At 34.4% G+C, this 10,303-nt stretch overlaps 1 protein-coding gene across 1 annotated transcript; it reads left to right on the top strand.

The window, feature by feature from the left end:
* Positions 1-3,948: 3,948 nt before the first annotated feature.
* LOC131042084 (myb-related protein 330) lies at positions 3,949-6,776 on the top strand. Its single transcript, XM_057975392.2, has 3 exons — positions 3,949-4,320; positions 4,990-5,119; positions 5,619-6,776. The coding sequence occupies exons 1-3, from the start codon at positions 4,188-4,190 to the stop codon at positions 6,433-6,435; spliced, it is 1,080 nt and encodes a 359-aa protein (XP_057831375.2). The 5' UTR covers positions 3,949-4,187; the 3' UTR covers positions 6,436-6,776.
* The last annotated feature ends 3,527 nt before the right edge of the window (positions 6,777-10,303 follow it).

Genomic DNA, 10,303 nt, shown 5'->3' on the forward strand with positions numbered 1-10,303 from the left:
AAGCATATTTTATTACACTATTTCAACATTCATAAGCATTGCATGGATTTCTTGGCACACCTATAGATCTAGTACAACTCCTAAAGGGTTTGATTATTGGTAAGGAAGTCCATGGTATTCCCTCTAGATTAGAACAAATATCACAACCATTTGTTTAACAACATGTAGAAAATATAAGAGTGTGTTATAGATCACATTGACATCAAACAAAGCCACATAATTTAGACCACACTTCATAATATGATTCAATATCATGCTTAGTTGTGTGTTGTCCATCAAAACTAATCTAATCTTTGATAAAGATCATCATATCTACAAAATACCATATCTAAAATCAAATTCTAATTTTTAATTATCAATCATAATAGAATAACAAATAATAATATTTTAACATCAAATTAAAAAAACTAAATTCTCATCCTTTCTATCTTCAACATATTCAACTTCATTATAGAGAAAACATTTTGATTTTACATGCATTGTGTTTACTATAAAGTTAAATTGGTATCTACCCTATTATGCCAAGAATGCTCTCCACCATTTCCATGGGTGTTGTCAGCATTTGACAACTAGGATGAATACATTACATACTCTAAAACAAGTAAAATGAAAATCAATAAGTCATTGTGCAAAGTGAAGGAAAAAAGGGGAGTTTTTATAACCTAGAATCCTTTTACTTCTATTTATGTGGTATTGTCAAAATTCAAAGGACAATGACCCAATGTTTGGTCTAAAATAACTTATAATAAGGTATTAACTCAATTTCATTTTCCTTTTGGGTAGTTTGTCCTAAGTGATGTTGTTTAGTTCTTTTTGTGTAAATTGCAAAGGTAGAAGTTGGTGAGTCAACATATGTACCATTGAATTTTTTCAAATGTATAATAACAATTAATGAAAGAAACTTATCATATAAAACACAAATGGAAGTGGCCTTTCGAATTAAAATGGGAATCTGGCACATGGGTCATTTCATATACTTGTTACGTAACATGCATGGAAAGGTATAAGGTAAATGATGTTATCATATCCAATAAAGTTAACCATAAATTAATTATGGTTGAGTAAGAGGTCCTGACATCTGATAGAAGAGGTATTTATTGTCTTTTTAGAAATTTCAATGTAGTAATTAATGTCAATGAAATGCATAATGGTATATTGACAAATTTGATGGAAGAGATATTTTCCATTAGTTAGCTAAAATGACTGTGGATGAAGATCCCTCCATCAAAAAAAAAACTTGCATGCTTGAAGATTAAAGAGGAATACCTGTGCTTCTACTTCATTGTTGATGCCTTGCTTTAATTTCTTTGATGCGGTCCCAAAAGGTCTCCCATTATTATCGCTGATGACGCATACTACATCAGAGGGCCAAAGTTCCCCTTACAACTCAATCAAAATTTATCTATAGCCATCTTATAAAATGGGAAACAATTGATTCCATCTCTAAAATTAGTGATAAAGTTAATTATACTCACCCCATAAATGAAAAGAAAACAATATCCACACTAATTAAATTATTTTCTTGCTCTTATTAACTATAAATAACATAATAGCTAATAATAATAATTAACTACTTGATCCAAATGTTACTGTCCAAGTGCAATATAATAAGTAAACCCTTCATAATTAAAGCTGCAAGGAGGGTGACCCAAAAAGGAGGATTTACCTAATTAAAACAACAATTGAATAAGATTGGAGGGAGGAGCATTTTTGGTCCTGCGAAAGTTCCTGGTAGCATTGTAGTTGTCGCCTAATAATTGCACGGAATTAACTTAAAATGGGGAAAAAAGAAAAGAAAGTGAGGTCGAGAGAGAAAGAGATATCTTGTAGTAATGATTAATAATGGACCAGCTTTGCCAATAAATATCCAAAGTCCTCCCCTTCACGTGATTGAATAAAAACATGCACATTCTCAGAAGTAACGAGGTTTCGTGCAGAATATAACTGGTGTGGGGGTGGAATGAAATAAACAATTAATTTCATTCACATCCCATATCAAGAAATGCCCTAGAGAGACTGGCGGCGCATGATTTATGGGCAATGACATTTCGTTTTCAGCTTCTTCATTTGGTAAAGTCGAGGTCCAGGCTTGTTCACAGCATCTGGAAAATTGTTATAAGTTACCTCCATGAAAGCTGTAAGAATACCTAAGAATTGCCACCGGGCATAAATGCTCTCAAGTGCTTCTCACTCTATATTTACCACTTTGCGACTCATTTCAGGAATCTCACCGCTTACGTATTGTCAGAAGAAAATTGCACACATATGAATGGCTCTTACGACTATTTGCCCTGTTTCACCCACAGATTTCTATCATTTTCTTGTTTGAGGTTTCGTGACAATGGATATGGCCACATCACAACTATTCATTTGGGAAAGTAATCATGTTTTTGCCCAATCTATGTGGTTAATGGTATACTCATCTTACTACAATTTGAACAGTCGGCAGATTTTTTTGTTTACTTTTATCAAAATAGAGTAGTTGGGGATTTAGTACAGAAAGGCATAGGTAATCAACTTGTAAAAAACCCAACAATTCTGGTAAACAAAAAACTTTAACCCTATCATCTGGTCCAAGTCAACAAGAGATGCTGCTACTGTTTATACAAAGAAGTTAAACCTCCTTACATATCCAAATTAATTTATCCAAGATTTGCTTTCAATACCTTCTAATTAGAGTGTTTTCTTTTGGTTACTGTAGTAGTATCTAACCGTTCAATTATGAAAGTTAAAACAAAATTAAAATATAGTGTTATGTTTTTTGATTATATCATTAATCAAGGTTTAAATCTCTATCGATATGTTATAAGGGATGAAGGTGGGATCATGTTCCAAGTGATTTTGGCAGCATGGACGCTCCATAGTCCTTGACTATGCGGAAGAGGTATCGTTATAGATTCACGCTCCCTTATCGAATAACAAAACAAATTCTGAATGATATAAATATAATGTTGTGTAAACAAAATTAAAATATGGTGTTATGTTCTTTGATTATGCCATCCATCAAGGTTCAAATCTCCAAATATATGTTATAAGGGATGAAGGCGGGATCATGTTCCAAGTGATATTGGTAGAATAGATACCCCTTGATCCTTGACTCTAAGCTGAAGAAATATCAGTATAGATTCATTCTCCCTTATCAAATAACGAAACAAATTCTGAATGATATAAAATCCTGTATGAAAAAATATAATACAAATGTAAACAATTTGTAAATGAATATAATATTTTGAAAAAAAAAATGGGACAATAAGCATTATTCCCTTCTAAAGCAGATTCTCCTGTTCAAGTCCCTTTCACACATTGTCAGCCGTTCCTTTTCTTACATCACTGACAGTTTGTGTTGTTTCCATGCCAAAAAACACAAAGGATTTTAAACAAAGGCATTTTAAACACCTAGATGTCACTTAACATTCCTTTGCTTTCATTCAGCCTTCTAAGCTGTTATATTACATTAAAATGTTTGCTTCCTTTAAAAGGTGTGTATTTTCAGCAGGATCCCATGCTGGATGTAAAATATAGTTTGTGAACTATCAAGGTCATAAAATTATACAAAGAATACACTCCATGATTATATCTGAAGAAAATTTAAGAAGGGTAAGATTAAGCTGCTTGTAAAACTGTGAATCATTAAGATCTTAGAAGCTTGGTAAGAATAAATCCAAAGCTAAGTGAAACTTGTTAACTCAAAGGGTTAGCCTTCATAAGTTTCTGGTGTCTATCTGCAGCACCGAAACTTTAAACCTCTCTTTTGTGCTTTTATATAGGCCTTGTAGTACCGGGTGAGCATAGTTTGGTGGGCCAGTGTCTACAAACTAACATTATATGCGAAGGGTTTCTATCTCAGGACATAAATAAATACAGTGGTTTCTTGTACCGGGAGTCTGAGCATTCCTAAACTGTGCTTAAGACGCTTGGATGATATATTGCCAGCGAGAATGCTTGTAATTCTGCCTACTCTCGTGTTTCTCACTAAAAAATTTCCAAGAGAAGCAAACCATTATTAATAGTTGGAGATAATTAAGCGTACTGGGTGCTCAGGGCACATGACCCTCATTAATATCTGGCACATGTACTGATTTAATACTACTTAACAGTAACTGGTATTTTCTGGAGGTTGTCTGTTGCTTCGGGCTTATTGATTTGGTCTGAAAAGCCTAGTGAGGGTGGATTGTGAAGAGGGATTAATGGGACACCACTCTTGCTGCAACAAGCAGAAGGTGAGAAGGGGATTGTGGTCTCCTGAAGAAGATGAAAAATTGGTTAAATATGTTACCACTCATGGTCATGGCTGTTGGAGCTCAGTTCCCAAGCAAGCAGGTTATATGTTTTTCTCAAAATAAATCTTTGGGTTTCTTCTGATAACTTCACCAAATATATGGTGCCTCCCTTGAGTCATGGCCATGGATGGACAAGTTTGTTAGCAAGGATTGTGTCATTGAACAGATAGTATTGGGTAAATTGGAGAAGTTTGAAGAGCACTCTTGCTAAAATAAAGACTGTTTAATGTGTTCAAATCTAGGAGTATGTTAGAGCATCAAAAATTGTTTCGTATGTATTTTTCAAACACTGAGAGTAATTACAACACAAGTTATCATATCATGGAAAACATGTTATGGGTATTAGAGAATCTTAAGATGATTGTAATATGTCCAGGCTTCTTTTTGAACTCCTTAATGATCCATAGGTAGTTGTAGGACAGTTTATAGTTTATTTTGTATCATCCACAGTGGATGTGTTGATAGAGTAATCCATTTCTCAAGCATTAAAGGGAGAGTTGCTAAGTGGTAGATCAACCAAATGACTTTTGTGGCCAGTTCATTGTGGGTCTGGGTGAGACTTATTTTAAATATTAAAAGAATGAGTGGCTAAATGTTTGATCAACTCAGTAGTGCATGTTTGATATCAATGTTTGATCAACTCAGTAGTGCATGTTTGATATCAATGTTTGTGGGAAATAATTTAGAAAAACTATATACATATCTGCAGGTCTACAACGCTGTGGAAAAAGTTGCAGGCTAAGATGGATCAACTATCTCAGACCAGATCTCAAGCGTGGCTGCTTCTCTCTCCAGGAGGAAAGGCTCATTATTGAGCTTCATAGAGTCCTCGGAAATAGGTAGACATACTTTTTTAAGGCATGTAGAAGCTATAAACAACTCCATAAAAGCCTTAGTATGAATAGGAGATAGAGGATCTCAACATTAATTGTGAGCTGTCTTATTTCTTGATTTATTCTATGTCCTTCAGATTCATATATCTGTTTTTGTTTTTTTGCCATTAAATTGGTTCTTTGAATATCATTAATAACCTTCTTTTTAAGCAGCAAAAGAGAATATTGTGATATACTTGGGGTAGATATCTACATCAAGCTGGTTATTGGGATTGAACTCATGGTAGAGGTTTTATTAAGCTCTGAGACTATCTATGATGGTTAGAATTCTATGTGAGATACAAACCTATAATGGGCGAAAGAACCCATTCAAATCCTTTGTTTTAATAATCAGCACTCTGAGAAGTTGGGAACCTTACTCTCTTATATTAAATCCTGCACTATAATCTATTTGAGGGTTAATACATCTTGTTAACTCAAACTGACGTTTAGGATGTCTGTGCAGATGGGCGCAAATAGCTAAGCATTTGCCTGGGCGAACAGACAACGAAGTAAAAAACTTCTGGAATTCATGTATTAAAAAGAAGCTCTTGGCCCAAGGAATGGACATAAATACACACCAGCTTATTAACAAGTCCAGCAGTATGACACAATCCCTAAGTACTGAAAATTTGTTAGATGGACAAAGTGGTATTAGTTTCATGGGAGATCGTGTATCCGGATCAACATATGATCCCTTGGTGATGAATGCAGACATGAGAGAAATAGCATCTGGATCAGGTCTTTCTCCAGCAGAAAATGTGGGCATTTCCTCCTATTCTCTTCCACCTGATATGATCTCCAAGGGGTGGCCTTATGACAATCAAATCTCCATGGCTCGCAACAGTAATGGATTTGGAAGTAAATTTGTCCAGCCTGAATATACTTCTGTTCCTTCCATGACTTCATTCAACATTAAAGATTTTCGAAGGTTGGAACCCAAACAGTTTTTGGCTCAGTACAATCCTACTACTGATTTTAGCCAGCTTGGTGTTGATATGACTGCACCCATTTATGAAGTAGCCATGAATCACCAATTGAGCACCCCCATAGTTGTTCAGAATGATTTTGGGCTTATTAATCCATGCTGTCCTACACAGCTGCCAAATCTCTGTGAGATGGGCCATGTAGAAGAGTGCAATTCAGCAGGTCAAGAAACAAATGATATTCATTTTTCTACATCTATTAATTACGAGTCATATGGGCACTTTGATATTGATCTCTTAGGTTCCTCTCTAGTGGATTCCGAATGCATCAGTCACCCAGTCACGGAATGGAACTGACTCCCGAGTAATATTAGGTACTCATTTGTACAAAACAGCAGCAGTGAAGATTGTGTGGAGGGAAAGGAATCGAACTCAAAAATCAATTAATTTGTTATCAGGAAAAGTACTAAAGCTGGTAATATTTCATAGAAAATGCAGGGTCCTGAGGCAGGCCTGATATTGTACACTGTGTTTAGTAAGTCCACAGGTGTAAGAGAGGAGTAGTTCATGAGGTTTCTGATTGCAGTCAGTCAAGGGTTCAATTCATTACAAGGGTAGCAACTCAATATATACTAAAACTCCATTTCCTTTTACCAACATTGTTTAGTTCCTTCTTGCTCACACCAATCCTATACAATAAACCCATGTATACTTTCTTGAATATAATATTTGTTTCAACAAAATTATTTGGTCCCATATTGGTCACCTGTGTTTAAATAAAGGTGTCATGGAGAGCAGATTACTATATAACATGCATAGCATTGAAGAAATTTGATTTCATTTCCATATAATTCATGGGTTAAACTCATTTCTAGGAAAATTACTATATAACAGAAATGAAGAAACTCAATTTCCTTTCCATATGATTTATTTATGGGTTAAATTCATTTGAAAATTACTATTTTACATGCATAGCAATGAAGAAACTTGATTTCATTTTCATATAATTTATGGGCTGAATCCATTTCTTTGTAATTCTATGTTTTTGACGGTTTTTTTTGTTTTCTACTTTGGTTGTTCGTTAAATCCTGATAGAATTGTTGAACTCATCTCCAACGGAAAATTTAGATGAAGTTTTCCACGAAACCAATGATTGGCATTTTGTAAAACTTCCCAAAATTTCTTTGCTCTGTTGATTTTTTGGGTAAGTTGAAATGATTGGCTTTGGGAAATTTTCCTCACAATTTGAATGATTGGCGTGATTTGCAATGAGAGAAAATTGTGAGCCTTATCCAACTGGCTTCTCTGTCGTGCGTTAGTCATTGAAAGTTGAGTAAAATGTTTAATTTCTTATGCATGCCCTTACGAAAGGATTTTGAACTACCAAATCTAGCCGAGGAGTTAAGGTTTTCAAACTGTTACTCCAAATACTGTATCATGTTTGGTTTTCCCTACTGAAAACATCGTTGAAGTTAGAAAACCATTTGTTAATCACCGCCTTTGTGAATAATTTTATCTTTAAATTTTATTATAGTATTTATAGGATTTAAGGTGGATATTTATACTTCGCTTTCACATATTCTTTCAGTTTTTGGAATCAATTTTCTTTAACAAAATTAATGAATTTCCTAATGATTACAACGATTTTTTAAGCTTTTATTAAAGCACAGTTTCATATTGAATTGTTTATGTAAATGATCCTTGACTATATTTATTAATTAATTTACAAATCAAAATACAATTGTTTATTTTTTTAATTAATTAAAATAAATCAATGGTGCATTCTGATCCCTACATAGATGTTGCCATATTGCGCATCCTCTTTAGAGGGTTCATCAACACATGTAGCCTTGTTCAACTTGTGCAATATAGTACTTATAAATCGATGCACAAATTTGTTCTCACACTGCTACATATAGTTCTTGTTCACCATCATACTACGTTGTTCACATGCATCTTATGGCCCTACATATGGCTACAAATGCTAATTTCCATTCAAGCCATACATGGGTGCCACACTAAAAATCAATAAACATATGTTATACTTCCATATGTGTGTGCCACCTAGTGACCTCTACACAATAAAACATGATCATACAATTAACACCTTAAGCGTTTGACAATAGACAACATTTGTACCACATGTCATAACAATCCAACTAGCACCATATGTGGTTGACATCTGTTGTCAACATGTCCACATAAACAACCTACCATATGCATTGGACACTTGTCAACACATATGTAGAGCCTAGATGACAACCCACTTTTACAAATACCTACTATGTATAAATATGTAAAAGACATATAATAGGTTCCCATCTTACCTCTCTATATGTTTCCCCCAATTTATTTGAATGAGCAATAGATTTGCTAGCACCTTCCACATTGAAATGTGTTTTATCTTATATATCTATTTTTCTTTATGCATTATATGATGTTGTTGCATTACTAGCTAATTTACAAGACCATCCATAGTTCACCTTAAGAGTCAAATCATTAGCATTAGAGCTAAATCTCTTTATTTATGCTAGTAAAAACATGCTCATAATAACTAATGGAAATCAATAGACATGGTTCAATTTTTTAAATTTCACATGGACATCAAAGAAAAATGGGTAATAAATGTGCAACAAAGGTCTCAATAAATACTCAAGAGAACGCTCAAACAATACCTTGGAAATACAACATTGGGAACTTTTCAAACGATAAAATGCGACTCCATAAATCACCTTGGCCCAACACCAAAAAACCCAACATAGCTTTGTTGTCTTGATGATGATGATGATATTGATGTAATAGGTTGATTGATGACTTGTATTGTGTTGTCATTGGTGGCAACCATGTTTTGTCAGTCATCTAAGTCTTTTAGTCCAATCGGTAAAGCCTAACCAGTAGTGGAAGCAGTTAAACTATAAACTGATAAGCAGTAAACATAGTTATGTTCAAGCGACCAGTACGGAAAATCGGTGATGAGTTAAGTGTACCGGTTGAGAAGAGTTACTTAGATCGGTAAACCGGTAGACTTAATGTTTTATTTTTGAGTTAAGTTGTTTGTGGCCGACATGAGTAAAGCGTAATGAGCAAGATTGACTAGGTACATTGAACCTAGGAAATTGTTCCAAGGGGTTTAGCTGACTTAGCAAAGTTGTTTATAAAAAGTATATTGTGTGATGATGTATGAGATATGAGATATATAGTGTGAATTTGATTGTGTGGTGAAAAAGAAGCTTTGTATTGATGTTTAGTCGGTGTTAGAAGCAGATCTGAAGTAGATCTAATTAGGCATAGAGGTGCTAACAACTGATCAGTCACTTGTTGCTCCTTGACAATTGCAGCAAGATAAAATCCTCTAACAAGGTCACTCCTAATAGGGTGCAGTAGGATCCTCACAAGTTCAAAGGTTAAATCCCTTAACAGTGTCACACATTAAATTGTGTTGTTAATATCACATAGCTGGGTAGCTCCTAACAGGCCTTATTGTAATAGCTCCTAACCGAGTGTGCTCCTAACAGAGCATTTGTAAGACCTTAACCAGTCAGATCCCTATTCTACAGATAGTTGATCTTGTGGGTACTAATTCCCACCATGGTTTTTCCCATTTGGGTTTCAATGTGAAAAACATTGTGTTATGAGTTGCATGTTTTATTGGGTGTTAGCTTATGTGGTTATTTTCCTTGCATGCTTCTTAAGTTGCAAATTGATAAAAGTGGTGATTAGATTTGTGTTGTTGTTTTTGCTTGCACTGATTCAGCACCCCCCCCCCCCCACCTCTCAGTGCCTTATAAGTTTATCAAGCTTGTGTAGCACCATAATCCCTTTTAGAACTCAAGTCAATATAGATATTTTTATGATCAAAGAAAAAATTGACACCTTAGTGCTAGATATTTGGGTCTAATAACATGAAGTTTACTTCTCCATAAACAACTTCACTAATGTTGAGAATATTTTCCTTTATAATGATAAAAATATGCATTTTTAATGTCAAACTAGTGGCAGACACAATGCAAGTTACTATCTAGAAGACTAAGGTTTTATTCCTCCTCAAGTCACTGTCTCAAGAATGGCCATAATTATGGTTTCTTTCCAAAATAAGCTTTCAAGGAATTATTCTTTCTTACAATAATGATATACCACCCATACAAATCTCTTATGCTTTGCACATTCATTGATCCCTTGCTAGACTCTCAAAGATCTAAAGGCTACAAATAACAAGCCTTTGCAA

The sequence above is a fragment of the Cryptomeria japonica genome, chromosome 2 (genome assembly GCF_030272615.1).
Source record: "Cryptomeria japonica chromosome 2, Sugi_1.0, whole genome shotgun sequence".
Classification (NCBI taxonomy): domain Eukaryota; kingdom Viridiplantae; phylum Streptophyta; class Pinopsida; order Cupressales; family Cupressaceae; genus Cryptomeria; species Cryptomeria japonica.